The sequence below is a fragment of the Odontesthes bonariensis genome, chromosome 14, assembly GCF_027942865.1.
Source record: "Odontesthes bonariensis isolate fOdoBon6 chromosome 14, fOdoBon6.hap1, whole genome shotgun sequence".
NCBI classification, from domain to species: Eukaryota; Metazoa; Chordata; class Actinopteri; order Atheriniformes; family Atherinopsidae; genus Odontesthes; species Odontesthes bonariensis.
In genome coordinates, this window is record NC_134519.1 from 2,606,370 (window position 1) to 2,631,350 (window position 24,981).

A 24,981-nucleotide genomic window follows, 5' to 3' on the forward strand; every position below is an offset into this window, starting at 1 on the left:
TGTGAATGCTGCTGCTGTACCTGAGCATCTTCAGAGGAATGTGTTTTTTCTTTGTTCAGCCACTTAACTCTGAGCTATGAACCACTCAGGCAGGAAAAAGGCTCCTAACTCAAGGGATGAACCAGTGTTGGGTCCACACAGAACAGACAACTTAGTCTCGTGACCCAAATTAACCAAATAAACACAAAATAAAACAAAATAAAACACAAAATAAAACAAAAACACCAAATAAAACAAAAAAACACCAAATAAAACAAAATAAAACACAAAATAAAACAAAAAACCCACAAAATAAAACACAAAAAACACAAAATAAAACAAAAAACACCATATAAAACAAAAAACACAAAATAAAACAAAAAACAAAAATAAAACAAAAAAAATACAAAAAAACACAAAAAACACAAAATAAAACAAAAAAAACCAGAATCCCCCCTCCCAAAAAAAACACAAAATAAAACCAAAAACACTAAATAAAACAAAAACCTAAATAAAACACAAAAAAACACAAAATAAACAGAAAAAAATCCAGATAAAACAGAAAAAAACACCAAATTAAACACTAAAAACACTAAATAAAACAGAATCCTGATCAATAACATAAGAAGCCATTTTAAACTGGATCTTTAGGCACTTTGTTCCCAGCAGCCTGTCACAGAGACACATCATTTGTTCCCATTTCTTTAGCTGCATCTCTGAAAAACAGCAAAGATAACAGAAAAAACACTAAATAAAACAAAAAAAACTAAAATAAAACAAAAAGCTTTAACAAATAGCTATAAAACAAATAGCTGCATCTGTGAAAAACAGCAAAGATAACAGTCTGACAGACAAATCTATAGAAAATGACAGAAATGACAGAAAACATGTGACTTGGAGAAGAATCAGAGTTGATTCTCTGTTCAACCAGCAGGTGGCGGTAACGCGCAAATTCACAACACCCGCAAATGAAGCTCAAGATGAAGAAGTCAAATCCAGGAAGAAGAAGGACACATAACAGAAAAACAGCTGATGTGTTCTCATACTCCATCTGTTGTAAACATGTCCTCATCGGAAGAGAAAGCACCAGAGTTTGAGAAAACCATCGAACAGCACCAGGAGGAGATGGACCGTCAGCTGCTGGATATCAGCTGGAAACCCGGAATAAAGCTCCACACAGCAGGTAAGGAACACTGTGATGGGCTGAGTGAGTTAAAACCTGAATGTTATTCATAAAAAGAGAGTAAAGTTACGGTGCAGCTGATCATATCATTCAAACAGGTAATCCTTTATTGAGCTCATCTTTCTTCTTGTTTACTTTCCAGAGCTGAGAGAAAGATTAAAAAAAAAATCAAATCAAATTTATTTATATAGCACATTTCATGTGTACAATTCAGAGTGCTTCACATAAAATAAAAGCATTGCAGCAGGGAGTGGAAGAAGCATTAAAAATACATAAAAGAATATAAAGAGAAACAAATAAAATAATTTAAATGATTTAAAAACAAGCAACAGTCCAGATAAGTTCAAAGATATCGTGCAGATTTCATGCATAGACACATGAGAACAGAAATGTCTTTAACCTGGATTTTAAAATGTCTCCATTTGGTGAAAGTTTAATCTCCACTGGCAGTTTGTTCCACTTGTTTGCAGCATAACAGCTAAATGCTGCTTCTCCATGTTTAGTCTGGACTCTGGACTGGACCAGCTGACCTGAGTCCTTGGATCTCAGAGCTCTGCTGGCTTTATATTCTCTGAACAGATCACAGATTGTAAACCATCAGCAGGCTTTTAAAATCTATTCTGTGACTGACTGGAAGCCAGAGTAAAGATTTTAAAGCCCGATGAGGAAATTTTTACAGAGATTTTAAGGCCTTCTGATGTCTGCTTTGAGCTGGAGGCGACCAGAGACGTGGGTCAGAAACGTATTTGTTCCAACGTTTCAATCCTTTCTTCTTAGATGTGAATCTGAAATGTGAAGAACTGAAGTCTGAAAATACGTTGGTTCAATTTAGAATACTTTAGGGTCCTTTTATTGGGGGGTCCATGCCCCACCGTCCCCCCCTGGATGGGCTCAGGTGACATATAAACCTGTGTTCTGAGGCAGGGTCAGCGTGTCCGTGACATCACTTCATGTGAATTTTCACCAGCTTGTATCACCATGGCAACCACCAGCAGGTCAGCCTCGCTTCCGGCTGTAGGTTGCAGCGGCTTTTCAGCTTAATATGAATATGTGAAAGTTCACGTATGAAGAATCGGAGAACTTGGCTTGACTCGGCAGGTTCATCACCAGTTCAGCACCACATAGTGGGATCGTGTTGTTTGGGTCAGTGGAACCAGATGGAGACACCCTGGATACGTTGAAACATGATGTACAACATGGCCAGAACATATTTGTAATTATTACCCTCTGTTACTTTAAGTAAATATGAAAGAAAGTTAGAAAAATAAAATTCACATGCTTATGCTTGCGTTTGTATTTCCTGTTTATTTAGTCCGTAAAGGCTGGAGGCCACATGTTCAATGTGAGGAACACTCTGCTCACTGTCAAAACTGGAATATAAATGCTCTCTTTCTTTGAAGTTGTTTACATGGCACCACCGCCCCCGGGTAACTTAATTAAACAGAAAAACAGGGTGACAATGACAAGATCAGCCACCAGGGGGGACTGTGAGGTACAGTTTAGGAGAACGGCATTTGCACAGAAGGTCCAATCAGTCTTTGGTTGCTCTACATGGAACACAGTTCCGTTGGCCATAAGGGAAAACTCAACACATGTAGCTTTTAAGAAACAACTAAAAACATGGCTTACAGATAACCAGGACTGTAAACATGAAGGGTAGTTTTATTTAACATGCAATACTAAAAATAAATTGGTAGTAATTCTGTAATTCTTAAAATTAGTTGGCACTTTATTCCATGCACGTTAAAAATAGCACTTTAGGATAAATGCACTTTTATATAATACCAGATGCACTTTAATAAATGTATACTTGTATAGGAGGGTAAAACATTATTTACCAATCAGATGCATTTTAATGTCTGAAACTACTGTGCGACAAAATTGTGTTGATATGGTTTTTGGGTATCGTATTCGTACCATAACAGGTAATTTGTTGTATATCTTGTGATGTGGTTAAGTGATATGGAATGTTGTACGCTTTGTTTTCTTGTTTCCTGTTTTTGTCTTTGTCTTGATTTTAGTGTGAACAGCAGGACTGCAGATGGAAATTAGCCTTGGAGCTAAATCTGGCATATTTACATTGTATGTTTATTAATATGCAGAGTCCTGTCACAAATAAACAAATAACTAACTAACATTCGTCACATTAGTAATGGTTTTCTTTTGTTTCTTTGCGCCTCCAGACTTCCAAAAGCAACACGCCTGTAAGGAAGAACAGGACCTCACTGACCATCCGTTCTGTAACCAGGAGAGAAGTTCTATTCTTGGCAGTGAACTCCCACAGATCAAAGAGGAACCAGAGGAACTCTGCACCAATCAGGAAGGACAGCAGTGTTCGGTGAAAGTGGAGAATGATTCCTTTATGGTGACTCCGATGTATGAGCTAAGTGACTGCACTAAACTAGAATCAAACCGTGATCTTCTCCTATCTCACAGTTCTCCGATAGCTGAGAGCCCAGATCAGGAAGGAACCAAGCATGTAGACTCCGAATCAACTAGAAATGCAGAGCTGAAGCAAAAGAAGAGATGCCACAAAAGCATAAGTAACAAATCTGTAAAAAATAAAGTTTGTGGTAAAACATTTGAGAAGGAGCACCAAAAAAAGAAATTCCACAGAATACACACAGATGAGAGGCCATACACTTGCAACACTTGTGGAAAGATATTGAACACAATCCAGTCTTTAAAAAATCACCATCAAATCCACACGGGTGAGAAGCCATTTTCCTGCAAAACATGTGGGAAACATTTCAGGCATAGTAAAACTCTGACACGCCATATGAATATTCACACAGACGAGAAACCGTATTCTTGTGAGACTTGTGGCAAAGATTTCAGGTGCAGAGAAGGCTTGTTGGTCCACGTCAGAACGCACACGGGCGAGAAGCCGTACACTTGCAAAATATGCGGGAAGAGTTACACTCTGAATGGTAGTTTGACGATCCATATGCGAACCCACACAGGTGAGAAGTTGTATTCCTGCAAAATATGTGGGAAAATTTTCACTCAAAATGGTAATTTAACTGTCCACATGAGAACTCATACAGCTGAAAAGCCGTATTCTTGTAAAACATGTGGGAAAGGTTTCACTCAAAGTGATCATTTGACTGTCCATATGAGAACTCACACAGGTGAGAAGCCTTATCTTTGTTACACATGTGGAAAAAGATTTACTGACTCCTCAGCATTTAAAAGACATTTAGCTGTCCACACAGCTGAGAAGTTGTATTCTTGCAAAATATGTGGGAAAAGTTTCATTACAAATGTTCGTTTAACTGCTCACATGAGAACTCACACAGGCGAAAAGCCGCATTCCTGTAAGACCTGTGGGAAAAGTTTCACTGAAAGGGGCAGTTTGACTTCCCACATAAGGACACACACAGGTGAGATGCCTTACTCCTGCAACATTTGTGAGAAAAGATATAGAGACGCGTCGGCACTGAGAAAACATAAAAAATCTCACTCGCATTTTAGCAGCCTAACTCTTGCAGCACCTGTGGAGAAAGATTAAGTTTCACATTAATGTTGAGAGAATACTTAATAACGTGCACAGAGTAGAAACAGAACTGATACGTCTGATGAAAACAGTTTTTGGCATTAGTGGAACTCCATAATTAGCTTGAATCTGTTAAACTGTGAAGTAGATGCGTGAAACAGAAGTGAGTTACATCTTTTAACTGTATCGCATACATTTGGATGTTTGGAAATAGGACAGAGAAGTCTTTAGTTGTGTGAGCACATATTCTTACTGTGTCATCATCACACTTTCACATCTTACTTTGGTTTTTGGAGGATTTTACCTTAAGTGACTCAGATCAAGGATATTGTGACAGCGGCGAATATTCTTCTCTGGTCAATTGAAGAATTAAGATTTAGACAAGCATCAGCAGTGCTCAAATTCATTGTAATTCAATAAATAATAATAATAAAATTAAAAATGAGTCCAATTCATACAGAGACAATTAAAAATAAGAAGCCGAGCTCATGAAAAAACCAACCAGATTGCACTGAAACTTCTCTCTGATCCAATCCTTCGTCCTGAGCGTGCACGAGGCGACTGTGGAGAGAAAAAACTCCCTTTGAACAGGAAGAAACCTCCATCAGAACCAGAACCAGAACCAGGGAGGATGACCATCTGCTTCAACAACACTTGGGTGTACTGAAAAAAGAAATCAGCAGAGCTTTGTGGTTTCTGTTGAAGGACTGTATTTAGATTTTTCCCCAATGAGGACGAGTTGAAACTAATCCAGAGGACTTTAGACCCATTAAAGTGTGACACGGCACCAACATGTTGAACAATCTGATGAACTATTTTCAAGGGTAGCCTTCAAGGGCTTTGTACACCAATGGAGGACACTAAATTGATGCTGTGGTTCTCTAATTGTGTTCAGAGTTTATAATTGCTGAAGAAAATAAGAATTGTTCTACAATTTCACCTGAGTTTCTGTAAACTGTTCAGATGCAATAAAGACAAAGTCATCTGAGAACAAAAAGCTGCTTCTTTTCACTACGACAACTTTTTACAGTGTTAATAAAACAAGGTTCCACAGACTCAACTCATCTCTCAACCGGTGATTGTATTCGTGATTTAATAGAAAATCCTTATCTATGAAAGCTTGAAGCCTTGTACATAAAGGGTTCATCTTCTGTAAGGTGTTACAATCCCCGACGAGTCGGCACAGGGTGGGAACTATTTCAGATGATTTACAGGTTCTTAGCTGTAAGTTTTCCAGAAAATACTTAGGTTTTATAAAACTTATTTTTAACAAAGCCTTAGGTTTTAATGGCTGAAAGTATAACTTTTTACTAAAATTGCCCAAACTGCATCACCTGCAGTTTAAAAACACTTTTTAAAAAAAATGTTTAAAAATTTTTTTTTAATATTTTGCCTGTCGAGAATAAAGTCGAAATGTCGAGATTAAAGTCGTAGACTTTATTCTCGACATGTCGACTTTAATCTCGACAGGCAAAATATTATTATTTTTTCTTATGCCTGGCCCACAGCTATAGAGTAATACAGAGTTGCGACACGCTTTGATGTCTCAGCAAGGAATGTCACGTGGTCCATGTGAGCCTCCGTAGTTCCAGACGTCACAGCGCTGTCAGTCAGCTTGAACGGGTCTTAGCGGGACGGAGCACAAAAACTACAACTTTAACTTTTACCATGCAATTTTCGGTAAATATTGACCCATAATGTTCATTGATCACTTCCCTGACGATGTATTTTATCAACGTTTTTCTTCTTTGGAGCGGCAGAGACACATTTCTCAGCGTTTTAAATGGTAGAGGGTGCCCCTGCCTCGTCCTCCTTCATACTGAATCATGCCAGCGGTCCAGCTTACCTTCAGATCTACATCCTCCAACAGAGCATGATATCACTGTCTGTTCCTCCTGTTGTCCCGAACACTCCATCTGTAGAAGATGTCCTTCAGTCTGTCTGTTCTCTCTGGTGTCAGATGGACAATGAGCTGAATGGCAAAGCTGGGCTGAATAACTGATTTTAAAGAAGCTTTAAATGACTTGGAGGGAAATATGTGGCTGTAGATGCTTTGACTGATGAGCCGGGATCAGTTCTTCTTTTCTGTAGAAGACCTAATTATTCTGTATATCTCATGTGAACTGAATACATGTGAAACAAACATCTGTAACCCTGTTTATTGTGCTTAAAGCCAGAAAACTAGTGTTAAATATTAACTAATTGATTAAAATATGGCCCTGTGATGGACTGGCAGCCTGTCCAGGATGAACCCCCCCTCTCGCCCGATGACCGCTGGGATAGGCTCCGGCCCCCCCGCAACCCGACCGACGGATTCAGCGGGTATAATGGATGGATGGATGGATTAAAATATAACTTTTTTCTGGTTAAAACCATATTAATGACAAAATAAATGTGTCAGTTGTGCAAAAAAAAAAAAAAAAAAAAAAACAGATTTAAACCAAACATTTTATTATAAAATGTCATCATGGAAAATGTAAAACAAGCCTTAATAAAGAAGTTCTTTTACTGCTATTTATACTGTTGGGTAGATTAATCTGCAACAATGAACTGTATTTGACCAAATTTAAGGGTTTGGACATTGTAGAAATGTGCTGAAGACCTAATGAGGGTTGATCCATGGCAGCAGCGAGCACCACATCTGCTGACCTCCCTGACAACAACAACAGAGAAATTCATAAATTCATTATCACAGCTGCAAAGTCATGCTGAAAAAACACTTACTTAATTAAAGAGCAGTCAGCTAATGCCTAACTATGCCAAAAATGTTGTAATTTAATCAATTTACCGGAAAAAATACGTCAGAAATACCAGAAATGTATTAAATGTATTATTACTATAGGCCTATATAGTATTTTGGTAATGTTTTAAAACCTAACAATCAAAACAACTTTACATTATGTCACCTGACAATAAAACGTTAATTACCGTTTAATGTGAGGTAATTACCGTTAATTACCTCACATTAGCCTCCGTTACTCAGCTTTCAGTTAGGTCCCTAAATCCATTCCATTTTTAACATCAACATCGACATTTCATGCTAACCAAATGTAAAAATAACGATGTCTAAGAGTATACTTCTGATAGATAATGCTTAAAAATGTAAAAAGAAAAAAAACGTTTAAAATGCTGTTATTTTATTAACTTACTAGTAATTGTTCTTGACGAGTAATTGAGGTTAACGGAGCTGCGTCCCTTGTTTGGAACTATTGGCGTCTCCGTGACGTGACCCACGTGACTTCCGCATTCCTTTCTTTCTATGGAAGTCTATGGGAGTGTCGCCACTCTCTCTTTAACCACTCTGCTGGCCCTAATACTCTTCCGTATTTTTGACCCGTAGGACAAAGGAGAGTAAACACAATGTTAAGACCACACAAAGGGTTAAAGAAAGAAATGTTGAAAATCTTTCAAAAGGAGTTTTAATAACTTCCAGTGGAGGGCAGCACCGTGTCTGCAGAAGTCACGAAGAAGAACAAAGGACTTCCGGCGGATGTGAACCACGTGACTACAGGCGTTGGGCTGTCTGAGCTGCTGAATATGTGAGTGTGAGCAGCAACAATGTCTTCAGTTCAGCATCTGAGAGAGTTTATCAGCCAGCGACTAACTGCTGCTGCTGAAGAAATATTCTCAGAGTTTGAGAAAACCATCGTCCAGTACGAGGAGGAGATCGACCGTCAGCGCGGACTGCTGGATATCACCTGGAAACCCCGAATAAAGCTCCACACAGCAGGTGAGAGGAGGATCTTACTTCTTACTACAGCTTTACTTCTGCATTTATTAAAAAGATGCAACAAGGAAAATCATTTCAGGTAAATCTGTTTATATCATCTGAAAAAAACTCTTTCTTACACTGCAAATTATTTGGTTCTTACCAAGAAAAAAAACCTTACATTTAGAAGGGCTAGATATTTTTTCTTGTTTTAAGAATTAATTTCTTATTTTAAGTCTTCAACTTAACAGTATAATCTTATATCAAGCAAAACTTTACTTTTTTTTGTCTCAAACAGGCAGAGAATCATAAAACAAGACAATTAACATTTAGAATAAGATGTATTACGTTTCTCCTCCAAAGTCTCATCAAAATAAATCTTGTTTTAAGATTCAATAACAAACTCAACATGCTTGATTCAAGAGTCACACAGAAAATATCTGAAAACACACTTTACTCCTTGGATTTTAAAGGGATAATCCGGAGTAAAATGCACTTTAGATCAATTTACGGGATGTTGGGAGTACATACGTTGAGTTGACATCAAAATCACGTCCTTCGGATGTGTTTTGAGAATTTCGATTTGACCGTTTTTAGCCAAAAGTCGTTAGCCTGGAAGTGATGAGAGCATCAAGTATCGCCGTTACAAAACGCTATTTTTATACCTCTTCTACAGCTCCAAACAACATAACACTTACGTGGTAGTGAGTAGAGGGTCCCTAAAGCCAAACCGAAGTGTCCCGAGGTCTTCATGTGGTCGGATAGAGAGTCCAGAATGAATTTAATCAAGCCAGTACCTTTCAGTCTGCTGCAGCTGCCGCTACAGACCGTGGTGAAGTTGGTTTGAAAAAAAAAGACACCTTATTTCCTTATTGTGAATATCTGTCGAATATCCAATATCAAACCAACTTCACCACGGTCTTAGCAGCAGCTGCAGCAGACACATTTCCGGAAAGGTACTGGCTTGATTAAATTCATTCTGGACTCTCTATCCGACCACATGAAGACCTCGGGACACTTCGGTTTGGCTTTAGGGACCCTCTACTCACTACCACCTAAGTGTTATGTTGTTTGGAGCTGTAGAAGAGGTATAAAAATAGCGTTTATTGAAGTTTTGGAAAATATGACTTAGAAAAGGATAACCAGTTGTCAAACATGGTTAAGTGCAGCTTACTTATGTGAGATTTCTCTCTTTTTTAAATATAATACTGCACCATTAACAATGAATGTGTCATTATACATTCTGCTATCATTGTCAACATTATATAAAAGATTTAAATCATTACAAGTCAATGACTGAGCACAAAAGGGTAAGTTATTTAGCTACATCAAATACTACCTGGAAAAACACTAGGGTTGGTGGAGCCCTGGGTTTCATCTTTGCCTCGCAAGGCGAGCCCGAAAATCCCGCAAAATTCTTCCAAACTTCCTTCTCCGCATTAGTTCGACGACTAAAGGGAACTTCTGTCAGAAACACTACCGTATGGTTGCACTCGCCATCTTCTTCGTAGAATGTGCATGGTCCCGCGCAGCAGACATGTGACGAAAGCACGTCGTTTGTGCGAGCACATAAACCCTCATAGAAAATGCATTGGGAGCAGGATTTTTGAAAAAAACTGACGTACCATTCATGTCAATGGGAGATTTCTGGTGCAAATTCGACCCTGACAGAAATCATCCCAAATGGGCGTGGCAACACCAGGCGCCACCTTAATCTGATTGGACAATGACATATACAACCAGTTTGCCTGCAGCAGATCAGTCCCACCTTAGCAACTAGATTAAAGGCCAACTTCCCCTAAAAACTGGTTTTACTCGCTCCTTCTGAAAAAGGGAGGGTCACATACACATACTAGGCTTCCAAGTGTTGCGTCACCTCCACAGGCTGTTTTCCCGAATTTACAGAAACAATGCAGAGCCACGAGCGAATCAGAAAAGCCTGTACATTCTACGTCACACTGAAAAAAGGCGTTGCCCACTTGGGATTATGCCCGCCCATGGAAACCCGCCCCCCCCGGACGGGCCCTATAACTAAGCAGAAACCTGTAGTCTGTGGGGCTCCTCGTTCCTCCTCATCGAGCCTCTCACACTGAGCATATACAGAAAGTTATTTTCAGGAGTTGCTAAAAAAAACAAGCAAATAACTAGCTTAACCTTTCCTTGGCTAACGCTGCACACGGAGACTTCATCGCCACCATGGCAAATTACATAGACCGCGGAACGTGTTTGAACAAGGGGGGGCCACAATCGCAAGAGGGGGTCTCCAAAATTTTAGGTCGGACATGATGCATAGCCGAGGCTCTGCACAGTATACACGGACACACACGTAATGCCATCAGTCAGCCAGCACAGAACAGCGCAGAATAAAATGCACAGAAAGGTACCTCGGTGGTAACGCAACTGAAGCTGCTTGCCAGAGAAGTGCACGTTCTGTGGTGCTTGGTCAGAGGAATGTATGGGAATATGCTTGCTGTTTTATCAGAGAGAGAGAGAGAGAATGCGGATGCACATCACGTTGCCAGGATGATTTTACTTTAAATGTCCAAACAGCCAACAACACTAATAACCCAAGTCCAAAATATGCCGGCACAGAAGTGCGCAAATTGCCAAAACAGTCAACACAGCACAGAAGGCTATAGCCTACAGAGATGAATCAATGGTCATGACTTTAGCCCACAACTGTGCAGAGTAAAATGCTCAACAAGCCAACAATACACAACAAAAGCACCTCAGTAAGATGTTAACTCAACTTAAACTCGCTTGTATCATGCAGTATAAAAACATTGAACAAAGAAGAGGGACAGGGACGTCTGGGTCTCTCTGCTCAAGCTGCTGCCCCCGCAACCCGATCCCCGGACAAGCGGAAGATGATTTGAAGTGTAGATGTCTTAATCGTGTCTGGCAACATGCGCAACTGTGCGCAGAGTTGATCAAAGTCAGAATCTTTTGTATAGAGACGTAATGGATGATGGGAGTGTCACCTCATCCCCGTCCCCAGCTGTCACTAGTAGCCTCTCAATGTCCACCAGAACTCCGAAATCCCGCTGGTCGAAGCGCCTATCGTTGTGAAGAACCTGTCCCTTGCACCCTCCTGGTTCTTTTTAGCACATCGGGATTGCTTGGTTGATGAGGCGTTGTAAGATCCCTGCAGCACTCACTTGAACAGTGCCCATGGCTAGCCTCAGCGAGGTTTGGCTCGGTTAGCGTAGTAGTTGAAGAACATTCGTCACTAGCCCCTTTCACACTGAGACCCGCTACCATCGCGGGTCCAAATTGCCACTTCGACCCGCGTCGAGCAATGTGAAAGCTTGGCGTTTTAGGTGACCCGTGTAACTTGAAGTAAAACAGAGTGAAACTTGTCCTCACCTGTTGCTGTTGTTCTGAATCAGCTGTCCATTCTGTCTTTTAAACTCCGTACGCCACGCCCACGCCCGACCCGCGTCACTTGCTTTCACATCAAACTCGGCTCGGCAAAAAGACTAGGGTCCGACGCGGGTCGAAAGGCGAGTTGACGCGGCAGCCCGGGTCGGCAGTGTGAAAGGAACAGCGGACACGCTAAATTCGCGATTTAAACGCGGGTTATTCCTCAGTGTGAGAGGGGCTTCTGTTGCTTGGTTGGTCCACAGTTGAAGGTTGGGGCACAGCTGTCCCATCACATGATGCTGTGCTTTTTACTAGTTTTACTTTGAAATATTCAAAAATGGGTTTGTGCCTTTTCATTTTGGTTGTATATTCCACGCCACGAACAAGCTCTGCAGTCTACCACAATCACTACTCCTGCCGTGCGATTTTCAGCGCTGCGCTGTGATAGGCCGACATTCTGCAACGTTGACGTGTGAGGTGAAAAATATTGGTTAAGGAAAACACTTGATTAAATTATTACCGCATGGGTTGTGTTTAAGTTTGATCTTTGACAGGTTTTGAGTTGAAAAAAAACTTGCAGGCTCTCGGGGGGTTCATTCATTCATGGGAGGGAGCCAATCAGAGACGCCTCATTATCGCGTCACGGATATGCATGAGAAGGACCGGAAAACCCTGTCGTATCTCATCAAGCCATTCTTCCTGCCCACAAAAACAGCTTGAAACAAAGCAACCATAACGTTTTTTTAAACAGAACCGACGCCTGATGCATTCAATAACAATGCTGAACACAGCAGTATTAATGAAATGACGATGGAAGTTGGCCTTTAAAAAAAACCTCCGTGTTTGGTAGCGCGTCGCACAAATCTTCCCTATGAAGGAACCGCCCCTGCGCTGTACCATAACTGGGCTTTACATGACTCGCTGTTAAAATCATTAAGTCAGCAGATGTGTTGTTGTCCCTGCAGAACTGCCACAGCAACACGGCTGTAAGGACCAGCAGCTTTGCAGCGAGGACAGCGGCTCAGGTCTGGACCCGGAGGAAGCAGGACCTCCACAGATCAAAGAGGAACTCCGTCAGGAAGGAGAGACCTCAGTGAGGCTTCGGTCCAAGTCCCAATATGAGAAAATATTCACTGCTGCTGGTGAGGAAGTGCTCAGAGTCTTTGAGAAAAGCATCGTCCAGTACGAGGAAGAGGTCGATCGTCGGCGCAGAGCGCTGGATGTCACCTGGAAACTGGACCTACAGTCACCTAGAACAGGTATGTAAAATATATGGTTTTTCAGATGAACAGTTCAATATTAAAGGAAGCCTCAAATTCACCAAAGACCACCAGGTTCCTCTTACAGGGACCAATGTGTCCGTGCTGATCTCACCCAGTTTAACACTTAAAGAATATCATTTGTGTGCTGCTGTTGTCCAGTGGAAAGCAAGCGGCAAAAGGAAGGGGTGGACTGAACATCTGATTTTACTCGGGATGCGCAGATATATCAGCCCTAACATCTGTACCGGCCTAACATCTGTACCGGCCTAACATCTGTACCGGCCTAACATCTGTACCTCTGTACTGGCCTAACATCTGTACCAGCCTAACATCTGTACCAGCCTAACATCTGTACCGGCCTAACATCTGTACCGGCCTAACATCTGTACCGGCCTAACATCTGTACCTCTGTACTGGCCTAACATCTGTACCTCTGTACTGGCCTAACATCTGTACCGGCCTAACATCTGTACCTCTGTACTGGCCTAACATCTGTACCGGCCTAACATCTGTACCTCTGTACTGGCCTAACATCTGTACCAGCCTAACATCTGTACCTCTGTACTGGCCTAACATCTGTACCAGCCTAACATCTGTACCTCTGTACTGGCCTAACATCTGTACCGGCCTAACATCTGTACCTCTGTACCGGCCTAACATCTGTACCGGCCTAACATCTGTACCGGCCTAACATCTGTACCGGCCGAACATCTGTAGCTCTGTACCGGCCTAACATCTGTACCTGCCTAACATCTGTAGCTCTGTACCGGCCTAACATCTGTACCTGCCTAACATCTGTACCAGCCTAACATCTGTACCTCTGTACCGGCCTAACATCTGTACCGGCCTAACAGTAATATATATATATCGGTGATATTGGACATAGGGAAACCTGTCCTAAAAAATTGGAATTTCCACATTTCAATCGGTGCTATAGTGAATTTCTTTTTTCAATAATTTAAGTCTTTAAACTTCACTCTAACATTCATCCTTAATCTATTTCCCTTTTCCCTCTAGATCTCCTACAGATCTGTAAAGAGGAGGAGGATGTTATTGCTCACCCACAGATCAATAACCAGGAGGAAGCAGAGTTTCCACAGATTAAAGAGGAACCGGAGGGAGAGCTGCTCGTTCTGAAGCAGGAGACGGATTCCTTCATGCCGACTCCTACTTATGAAGGAAATAACCACAACGAACCAGAGACGAACACCGACCAGCGACATTCCTATGGAAAATGCAGTCGATTGGAAATCCACATGGGAAATCCCACAGGTGAGAAGCATTACTTTTGCAAAACGTGGCAGAAGTTTCAGTTGTAGCTCTCACCGGAAAGTGCACAACAATTCACACAGAGAGGCTGTTTTCCTGTGATGCATGTGGGAACGACTTTAAAGCTTGTTGGTCCACAAAAGAAGCCACGAAGGTTAGAAAACCTGTCAGCTTTGTTTTCAGCATTTAGGTAATCTTGTCCATTTGCTTATTTAGACCTTCCACAGCCGCCTGTCTGTAAGGAGGACGAGGTTCTGGCTGACCTGCTGCTCTGTAACCAGGACTCCTGTCTGCACCTGGAGGAACCAGAACCTCCACAGAAAAAGGACAAACAGGAGGGAGAGATGCCAGAACTGTTACAGGAGACCGAACACTTCACGATAACTCCTACTCATATGGAAAGTGGCCACGATGAACCAGAACCAAACGGCGATCTGCGATATCATTGTAAAACATGTGGGAAAAATTGCGGTCAAAGTAGTAATTTAAAAGTCCACATGAGAACTCACACAGGTGAGAAGCCTTATTCCTGCCAAAGGTGTGGCAGAAACTTCAGCTCGAGCTCTCACCTGAAGGTGCACACGAGAACCCACACGGGTGAGAAGCCTTATTTCTGCGTCACATGTGGAGAAAGATTTACACAACCGAGCACGTTGAAAAGACACATGGCAACTCACACAGATGAGAAGCCATATTCTTGTGAAACATGTGGAAAAAGCTTCAAATTTGGCAGCAGTTTGTTGGTCCACAACAGACTCCACAAAGGTGATTGTCCGTATATTTGTAAAACATGTGGGAAAAGATTTATGTATCTCTCAGCATTTAATTGTCATATGGCAACGCACAGAGGCGAGAAACTATATTCATGCAAAACATGCGGTAAAACCTTCAGTCACAATAGAAGTTTGTCTACCCACATCAGGACTCACACAGGTGAGAGGCCTTATTCTTGTGAAACATGTGGGAAAAGCTTCACTAGGAATGACAGTTTGATGGACCACTTCAAAACTCACACAGGTGAGAAGCCGTATGATTGCAAAATATGTGGTAAAAGTTTCAGCCGCAGAAGTCATTTGTCACGCCATATGATAATCCACACGGGTGAGAAGCCTTTCTCCTGCAACACCTGCGAGAAAAGATTTAATTGCGCCTCAGTGTTGCAAAGACACATGAGAACTCACACAAGTGAGAAGCCGTATTCTTGTGAGACATGTGGTCAATGTTTCAGTCAAAGTGGTAATTTGCATTTCCACATGAAAACTCACACAGGTGAGAAGCCGTATTCATGCCAAGAATGTGGGAAAAGTTTCATGCGGAATCATTGTTTGCAGATGCACAACAGAACTCACACAGGCGAGAAGCCACATTCTTGTGAAACATGCGGTAAAAGTTTCAGGTACAGTAGTGCTCTGACTGTCCACATAAGAACTCACACGGGTGAGAGGCCATATTCTTGTGAAATATGCGGTAAAAGTTTCAGGCACAGTAGTGCTCTGACTGGCCACATAAAATCTCACACACATAAGAAGTATTTTCATGATCTTTGCAAAAGCGGAACAACTGAAGTGCAGCAATCATTGTAAATATCGGCGTAACTCGTCTGTAATTTAGTTTTTACATCATTAAGCAACCTGATCTAAGACGTCTAAATCACAGTACAGCACTTTTGAAGAAATGTTGCATGTCAGACCTTTTACATGTCATTTCACAATGTTTTGCCTCATAAAGATGTTAAATTAAATATCAACACTGACAAGATTTCTATGCAGATGTGGTTCGTTTGGAGGAGTATTTGTTCCACTCATATATTAAGTTGGATCTGCACCTCATGCCTCACCAAATAGTTAAATGGTGCTTTTCCACAAAGCCTTTAATCAGTGTACTGCTGCGCTTATTCTTACTTTTGGCCTTCCCCACTCCTGAAATAATTCAGATGCCTTTAACTCACACCATGAAGAGGATTCTTGCTACTTTCTTCATATCTCAGGGTTAATTTGACTACAGATATAGAAATGAACACAGGTGAAAGGCTGGTTTATTGCAAAACATATGGGAAAAGTTTCACTCGGTCATCTTTTACAAACGTTTCTACGACTTCAAAGATCAACTGGTCAGCTGCAACATCAGTTTTTTGCTTATATTTCTTTGTTTTGGAAAAGAAAGTACACTCAGTTTGCTTAAAAAAAAGGCTCTGATTTGAAAATCCTTCCACTACCTGCAGTTTTGAAGCTAAATGTTTATCTACTCATGCTTGAATTTATCCTAATATTCAGCATTCATCCCGTTTTCTGTCCTCGGGTTGAGTGGATGTTTCATATCAAACAATAAATAAAATGTATGTTGTTAAAGTTTGATCAAATCAAACTTCTAATTTATTAGTAATTTATCTAGTTGAAAAGGATAATACACAGTGAGGTGCTGATCACTGGGAACAAATCATTAGAAGAAACTCCAATGCATCCAAATCTATTGATCAATGTTTCTGCCTTCCCCAAGACAAAGGGTATTATATTATATTATGTTATACAGGCCACACCGAGTCCCTTTTGATGGTAATTACATAATAACTAACACCAGGGTGAGGAAAACTATTATTCAATTTTTCTAAACTTTGGAAAATTAACATTCCTGATCATCTAATTCTACATTACTTATTGGAAATGTGAAAACATTTGTGCCTCCTAAAAAGAATAACTATTGAGAATTAAATCCTATGTCTTCATTGTCATAAAACAAATTCCAACAGAGGCTATCAGGAAATCCGTCTTCAATGATGCGACTAAAAAGAAATTAAAGACCGATTTAGGTCTGGTTTTCTAAATAAGAAATCAAATGACCGTTTTCAAAAGATGCAGAATAAGGGAATATTGACTAAACAATCAGTATATGCTTGAAACTGATTTGTTGGTATATCAGATGTAGAAAGAGATTGCGTAGGGCATTCATATTTAACTCCTATTTCACGAGGCAATTACTAATGTAACTTTACTTATCTTAATATTATTAAACGCCCTCATACAGGTAAAGAGATTCATATCAAAGGTATTTGATATGATTTGTATTAATGTAAAAAATGTTGGTTTGAAATATGTCATTTGTTGTACACACAGGTGAGAAGCTCTAAACATGCGGGAAAAGATTCAGACATAGTGGTGTTCAAACTGTGACAAAGTAAAGCATCAAATCATGACTGAACAAGCTGTTTGATTAATAAATAGAGAAAGAAAAGCCAAACGTCATGTTGTGTTTTCTTGTTAAGTTTTTATTATGCTTAAAAAAGAAAATTAAAAGACAGAGGAGGTGGTGATCAAAGAAAAAGAAAAATATATATTCATATTCAAACATCTTTATACTTTTCTATTCATATATGATTAACAATGCAAAGAAAATAATTCCCGTAGTAGTAGTGCTTAAGTAAAGTTCAATATAGACTTTTATTATAACAAAATAGGCAGTTTACCGAGGGTTAAATATCTGTCAAAATCTCATTGTACAATAATCGTCTGCGTGTTTCGACACACCTGTGGACACCTGGAGGTGGCAGCTCGTCTCCCAGGTTCAGCCACACAAACATACGATCAACATCGTTGCCGTGGTAAGACACTGACGCCGACGCCGGACGTCACCGAGACGACTGCTGGGGTTCGCTCACGTTGCAGAGGGCGCCGCTTCGTACAACTCGACCCCAAAAATCCCGCAGCAAATGTAGCTCAAAGCAGGAAGTTCCAGCAGTTTGGGAAACGCGGTCGATTTAGCGATTAAAGTCAGACGTGAAGAGAATCAAGAATTTTATTTGTCTTTGATTTGAAATCGATTGGTTTCCATGACAACGTCGTCATCATTTGTTGCTTCAACGAAATCAGTTCTTATTAAATGTTCAGTGAAATCGAGTTTAGATAAATGTTTTTAATTACCACGAAACTCGAGTTTCGTCTTTACTCCTAAAAAAATATTCTTCTTCTTTAATTCTGTTTAATTTTCTACATTAAAAATATAATTAAATCTGAATTAATGAGAATTATTTGATTCTGCAGGATTTTCTGTTTGTGTTGGGAAAAATAAAGACGTTTTATCATAATTACAAAATATTCATATATGTCACATTATAGCAAATATACTTTGATGGTTCTTTGTACGAAAATAATAAAATAAATTTCTTCTTTTATTCCAGTTTTTCTTTTGTCATTTTTCGGTTAAAATCAATTAATTTATAGAATTTTGTGGGTTTTTTTGGTCTGTAAAAATTAAAAATAGAAATATTTAACGTTTAGTTCAGATTTTTCGTTTTCAGTTAAAGAAGCTGATCAATAATCCATGATGTGAACTAACCGATCCACTTTAACGGGGAATCAAACAGAAATGTCACTGATCTGATTTTACGGTGAAATTAAAACACGACGGCGGTCCATGCGAGGCTGCACGGCGCCCTCTAGCAGCAGAGCTGAACCCGGCGGCGTCCTGACGAACGTCCGACAGCAGCGAGGAGCAAAAAAAACAAAGAAACTAAAAGTGAATTAAGTAAAGAAAGAAAAACACGGTGAAAGAAGCTGTGATGTCGGACGCTGAGGTGACGGGGCTGATGGGAAATAAACGGGGATTAACTGACATGCTGTTAAAGCTCAAACGTGCAAAGTTTTGCTTTTTGTGTCTCCGCCTCCTCCGGACCGACAGACGCTGCCTGAGAATGAGACTCCGCCCACCTGCTCACCTTACAAAAACAAACAAAAAAATAAACCCACAAACGAAAAACAAAGGATAAAATCTGCTTCGTACGTTTCTTCGACACGTTCCCGAACTCTTCTTCTCTGAAGTTCTCCTTCCTTAAACATTAAGGAGCTGTACCGTGTGATGTCACTTCCTGTGATGTCACTTCCTGTGTGCTTTACTCTGCTGGTCAGAAAACCCGATGATGAAGTCCGAATCGGACCAAAAAAAAAAAACTACATCATACGACTTTCTGCTCAGCCGCCGGGATGGAGGGATGAGGCCGCCGCCCGCAGGCCGACTCTTCTTCTTCTTCTCTCAAAGTGGATGTAAAGGGAGGAAGAGGAGGAGCGATGAAGCCGACTGATCTTCATAACTTCTCCTTGGACAGAACCCAGATGAACGGACCCGACTGCTCCTCGATGATCTGCTTCACCTGATCGTAGATCTCCTCCAGAGTGTCGCCCTGCACCACGGCTGAAACCCAGAAAACACACACGTCAGTGACGACCAACACACCGCACGAACAACGCCACCATCAACCCATCAAAAACTCACGACATGAACCCACGTCTTTCTTTCTGCTGAAAAGATTCACTAAAGAGCTGAAAACAGACCCAAACTGCAGATTTATATATATTTATTAGGGCTGGGCAACGATTAAAATGATTAATCGCATTATTTCCCTGATTAATCGCGATTAATCGCATTTGCAGTGAAAAAAAAAAAAAATCAACTTAAAAAAATTCAATGGAAATAGAACCAGAATTAACATCCGGGTAAACAGGGAGAAGCAACTGATCCAATTCATCCAACGGCAGCCAATCAAGTTCCGCTCCATTGGACAGATCGGCCATGTCCACCAACGCGGGTGATGGTGCTTCGGTGACTGAGTTTACTTTATTTGCCATTTGTGTTAATAAAATTGAGTAATAGATATTACTAATATCTATTGAGCTGATCTGATTTTTGTTTTTAGAAATTGATTTTTTTTTTAACACTGTTGGTTTTTCAAATTCAAAGTCTGATTTTGATGCTGTAAAAATTCAATATTAGAAATTCGTATTCAAACTCACGCACAGAAAAACTTCCATACGAACACAGAGAAACAACATGTAATGTGAACAGTTAAAGTTAACGAGGCTGCCGCTCCGACCTTAAACCTGCAGCAGCTGGAGGAGCTCAAAGAGTCTGACCTGTGAAATGTTCGGTGAACTCCTGCTCCAGCTTGCCGGCTCGGTCGAAGGTCTTCCTGCCCTGATCCTCCGTCAGACGCTTGTTCATCTCCCTGCCGGATAAAGCGAGTTAGGGACGTTTCAGGCCGGGCGACTCGCAGTGAAAACTACGGTGGCCGACACGTGCACACGCGCTGCAAACTTCAAAACACAACGGAAGTTCGCCAGGCCACTAGGGGGTCTCGACCTGTGGGAGATCTACCATATTAATGGAAGAGAAGAAAGTCAAAAAGTACGTTGTCATTTACGTCTTTTTTAAACACTTGGCCGTAATCTTTTACCTTATTATAGCGACATAACTCCGCTGCTCTTCTATAATAAGGTAAAAAATTACGGCCAAGTGTTTAAAAAAGACATAAATGACAACGTACCTTTTGACTTTCTTCTCTTTCATTAATATGGTAGATCTCCCATATTCGATCCCCTATCCCACAGGTCGAGACCCCCTAGTGGCCTGGCGAACTTCCGTTGTGTTTTGAAGTTCGCAGCGCGTGTGCTCCGGTCGTTTTTGTTTTTGCCGCATTTTTCTCTTGCAGGGTTTTACTGTTGGATTTGTTTCGGCGTTTGCACGTGTCGGCCACCGTAGAAAACGGCCTCGGACTCACATGATGTTCTCCACAGATTTGGGTTTGATGAAGATGGCGATGGGGTGCAGCTGGGCCAGCTGCAGCCTCTTGATGGCGTTCCCCGACACGTCCAGGATGCAGTGTTTCCCCTGAAAGCAGCACAGCTACGTCAGCGCTCTGAAAGTGTCTGACGGTTCAAAGCAGTTTACCGCCTTCAGCTCGTCAGTCAGGTTAGACTCTCCGGCTGTGTTCCAAACCGCATACTTCTCCTACTACTCATACTACTCATACTAACTTTAACTTTTTTTAAGTTCCCGGATGCATACTAGATTCTCCTAAATGTTGGGTATGCATCATGAGGTTACTACTCATACTCAAACTACCCAAGATGCAACGTAACGTGACGTCGCCGATCGCCATTTCCTGTCAAAACGGCAGTTTCAAGCTAGCTACAACGAGGGTAGGTTCACTTCCTGTTTTCAAAACAAAAGCACCAATTGTATGGTAATGGCTTTCCCTATGATAAAAGGCAACGGGTATTTTATTTTGTGAAAATAACAGGAAGTGCGTTGCTCACTGCGGCTAGCTTTAGTAGCGCCGAATTCGTAGGAACAAAATGGCAAACAGCCGGTATTTTGTCAGGTTTTCAACACGTTGGGGATCTAAACGACTACTTTCTCACCTGAAAATGTTTCAAATGTTGCTAAAGTTTACAGAGTTTAGAGCTTAAGGGAAATCAGCTTCAGGCCGGCTGATTTCGGCTCGGGCAGGAGCGAAATGCATTGTGGGTAAACGCTCTGCATACTGTCTGATCGATGAGTATGCCGTATGCAGTATGTAGTATGCAGGATGTAGTATGCAGTATGCAGTATGCAGTATGTAGTATGCAGGATGTAGTATGCAGTATGCAGTATGTATTATGCAGTATGTACTATGCAGTATGTAGTATGCAGTATGTAGTATGTATTATGCAGTATGTAGTATGCAGTATGTAGTATGCAGTATGTAGTATGCAGTATGCAGTATGTAGTATGCAGGATGTAGTATGCAGTATGCAGTATGTAGTATGCAGGATGTAGTATGCAGTATGTAGTATGTATTATGCAGTATGTACTATGCAGTATGTAGTATGCAGTATGTAGTATGCAGTATGTCGTATGTATTATGCAGTATGTACTATGCAGTATGTAGTATGTAGTATGCAGGATGTAGTATGTAGTATGCAGTATGTAGTATGCAGTATGTAGTATGCAGTATGTAGTATGCGGTATGTAGTATGCAGTATGTAGTATGCAGTATGCAGTATGTAGTATGCAGTATGTAGTATGCAGTATGTAGTATGCAGTATGCAGTATGTAGTATGCAGGATGTAGTATGCAGTATGCAGTATGTAGTATGCAGGATGTAGTATGCAGTATGTAGTATGTATTATGCAGTATGTAGTATGCAGTATGTAGTATGTATTATGCAGTATGTACTATGCAGTATGTATTATGCAGTATGTACTATGCAGTATGTAGTATGTAGTATGCAGGATGTAGTATGTAGTATGCAGTATGTAGTATGCAGTATGTAGTATGCAGTATGTAGTATGCGGTATGTAGTATGCAGTATGTAGTATGCAGTATGTAGTATGCGGTATGTAGTATGCGGTATGTAGTATGCGGTATGTAGTATGCGGTATGTATTATGCAGTATGTAGTATGCAGTATGTAGTATGCAGTATGCGGTATGTAGTATGCGGTATGTAGTATGCGGTATGTAGTAGGCGGTATGTAGTAGGCGGTGTGTAGTATGCAGTATGCGGTATGTAGTATGCGGTATGTAGTATGCAGTATGTAGTATGCAGTATGCAGTATGCGGTATGTAGTATGCGGTATGTAGTATGTAGTATGCAGTATGTAGTATGCAGTATGTAGTATGCGGTATGTAGTAGGCGGTTTCGAACACAGCCATTCTCATCGAATTCGGCGCTACTAAAGCTAGCCGCGGTGAGCAACGCACTTCCTGTTATTTTGACATCAAAGCTCATCTTTAGCTTTAAAGGTAACTAAAGTGAAGACGCCTGTCAGTGAAGGCTGTTACAGAAACCAAATGCATCTGAGGCCCAGCTCTTAATCTGAGTGGAGCTCTGAGGCGGCTCGGGTTCTGCGGCTCGGGTTCTGCGGCTCGGGTTCTGCGGCGGTACCTTCTCGGCCACCTCTCGGACCGACTGCACGCTGGTTCCGTACAGGTGGTTGTTGTACTGCCCCGCCTCGATGAACTTGTGGTCCTGGATGTCCTTCTCCATCTGCTCCCTGGAAACCATGAAGTGATAATCTCTGCCGTCCACCTCGTAGTCGCGCTTCGGTCGGGTCGTATCTGAGAGGAGGGGCGAGGAACACTTTAGGATCCACACTAAAGGGGACGACCCCCCCAATAATAATAATAATCCATCTAAATGTGACGAGCTGACTGGACCTACGTGGGACGCAGGAACCGAATTTGTCGGGGAACTCTGAGATCAGGTCGTCGTTGATCCGATCCTTCATGGGGCCGAGGATGATGACGGGCCGGGTGTAGTTCACTGTTGGAGAGGATGGAGACTCAGAAACAGCAGAGCACAGAGACATCATTTAAAGCCCTCATCCTAAAGCAGTTTTTAACCTTTAACGTGTCTAAAATGTGATCAGGCCATCAAAGCTGAGGAGCTCTGCTCCAAACCTGAACTGAAGCAGGACTTTTACTGGTTTCAGGCTGGTTAGGGTGGTCCCACCCCGTTCCAACCCCATTTCCAACCCCGTTCCAACCCCGTTCCAACCCCATTTCCAACCCCGTTTCCAACCCCATTTCCAACCCCGTTCCAACCCCATTTCCAACCCCGTTCCAACCCCGTTCCGACCCCATTTCCAACCCCATTCCGACCCCATTTCCAACCCCGTTCCAACCCCATTTCCAACCCCGTTCCAACCCCGTTCCGACCCCATTTCCAACCCCATTCCGACCCCATTTCCAACCCCGTTCCGACCCCATTTCCAACCCCGTTCCGACCCCATTTCCAACCCCGTTCCAACCCCATTTCCAACCCCATTTCCAACCCAGTTCCGTCCCCGTTCCGACCCCATTTCCAACCCCGTTCCGACCCCATTTCCAACCCCGTTCCGACCCCATTTCCAACCCCGTTCCGACCCCATTTCCAACCCCGTTCCGACCCCATTTCCAACCCCGTTCCGACCCCATTTCCAACCCTGTTCCAACCCCATTTCCAACCCAGTTCCGTCCCCGTTCCAACCCCATTTCCAACCCCGTTCCGACCCCGTTCCAACCCCAGTTCCGTCCCAGTTCCAACCCCATTTCCAACCCCGTTCCAACCCCAGTTCCAACCCCATTTCCAACCCCGTTCCAACCCCATTTCCAACCCCGTTCCAACCCCAGTTCCAACCCCGTTCCAACCCCATTTCCAACCCCGTTCCAACCCCGTTCCGACCCCAGTTCCAACCCCATTTCCAACCCCGTTCCAACCCCAGTTCCAACCCCATTTCCAACCCCGTTCCAACCCCAGTTCCAACCCCGTTCCAACCCCATTTCCAACCCCGTTCCAACCCCAGTTCCAACCCCATTTCCAACCCCGTTCCAACCCCAGTTCCGTCCCCGTTCCAACCCCATTTCCAACCCCGTTCCAACCCCAGTTCCAACCCCATTTCCAACCCCGTTCCAACCCCATTTCCAACCCCGTTCCAACCCCAGTTCCAACCCCATTTCCAACCCCGTTCCAACCCCATTTCCAACCCCGTTCCAACCCCAGTTCCAACCCCATTTCCAACCCCGTTCCAACCCCGTTCCGACCCCAGTTCCGACCCCATTTCCAACCCCATTTCCAACCCCATTTCCAACCCCATTTCCAACCCCGTTCCAACCCCGTTCCGACCCCATTTCCAACCCCGTTTCCAACCCCATTTCCAACCCCATTTCCAACCCCGTTCCAACCCCGTTCCGACCCCATTTCCAACCCCGTTCCAACCCCGTTCCAACCCCATTCCGACCCCATTTCCAACCCCGTTCCGACCCCATTTCCAACCCCATTCCAACCCCGTTCCGACCCCATTTCCAACCCCGTTCCGACCCCATTTCCAACCCCGTTCCAACCCAGTTCCGACCCCATTTCCAACCCCGTTCCGACCCCATTTCCAACCCCGTTCCAATCCCATTTCCAACCCAGTTCCAACCCCGTTCCAA

General features: G+C 42.2%; 3 protein-coding genes across 19 annotated transcripts in view; 2 read left to right on the forward strand and 1 right to left on the reverse strand.

The window, feature by feature from the left end:
- Positions 1-18,181, forward strand: part of LOC142398498 (uncharacterized) — a 462,406-nt gene extending 444,225 nt beyond the window's left edge. Inside the window, exons 1-4 of one of the 2 annotated variants that reach the window (XM_075482532.1) lie at positions 8,156-8,388; positions 12,696-12,989; positions 14,010-14,264; positions 14,478-18,181. In XM_075482532.1, coding sequence (XP_075338647.1) covers positions 8,217-8,388; positions 12,696-12,989; positions 14,010-14,264; positions 14,478-15,844 — 2,088 coding nt within the window. In that variant the 5' untranslated portion in view covers positions 8,156-8,216 and the 3' untranslated portion in view covers positions 15,845-18,181. Of the gene's footprint in view, positions 1-8,155; positions 8,389-12,695; positions 12,990-14,009; positions 14,265-14,477 lie in introns of those variants that run through there. The other variant, XM_075482533.1, reaches the window with a different exon arrangement.
- On the forward strand, positions 931-5,704 carry LOC142398520 (uncharacterized). The gene is made up of 2 exons (XM_075482559.1): positions 931-1,162; positions 3,346-5,704. Exons 1-2 carry the CDS (start codon positions 1,012-1,014, stop codon positions 4,671-4,673), a joined length of 1,479 nt encoding a protein of 492 aa, XP_075338674.1. The 5' UTR covers positions 931-1,011; the 3' UTR covers positions 4,674-5,704.
- Positions 17,503-24,981, reverse strand: part of dlg1b (discs large MAGUK scaffold protein 1b) — a 134,459-nt gene continuing 126,980 nt past the window's right edge. For all 16 annotated transcript variants that reach the window (XM_075482515.1, XM_075482513.1, XM_075482520.1 and 13 more), the window contains 5 exons: positions 23,231-23,332; positions 22,955-23,127; positions 20,806-20,915; positions 20,162-20,253; positions 17,503-19,442 (listed from right to left, as the gene is read on the reverse strand). In XM_075482515.1, coding sequence (XP_075338630.1) covers positions 19,336-19,442; positions 20,162-20,253; positions 20,806-20,915; positions 22,955-23,127; positions 23,231-23,332 — 584 coding nt within the window. In that variant the 3' untranslated portion in view covers positions 17,503-19,335. The remainder of the gene's footprint in view (positions 19,443-20,161; positions 20,254-20,805; positions 20,916-22,954; positions 23,128-23,230; positions 23,333-24,981) is intronic.

Coding starts and splice junctions, on each gene's coding strand:
- LOC142398520 (XM_075482559.1), top strand. CDS start 1,012: ATGTGTTCTCATACTCCATCTGTTGTAAACATGTCCTCATCGGAAGAG. Junction 1,163..3,345: donor AATAAAGCTCCACACAGCAG/GTAAGGAACACT, acceptor TTGCGCCTCCAG/ACTTCCAAAAGCAACACGCC.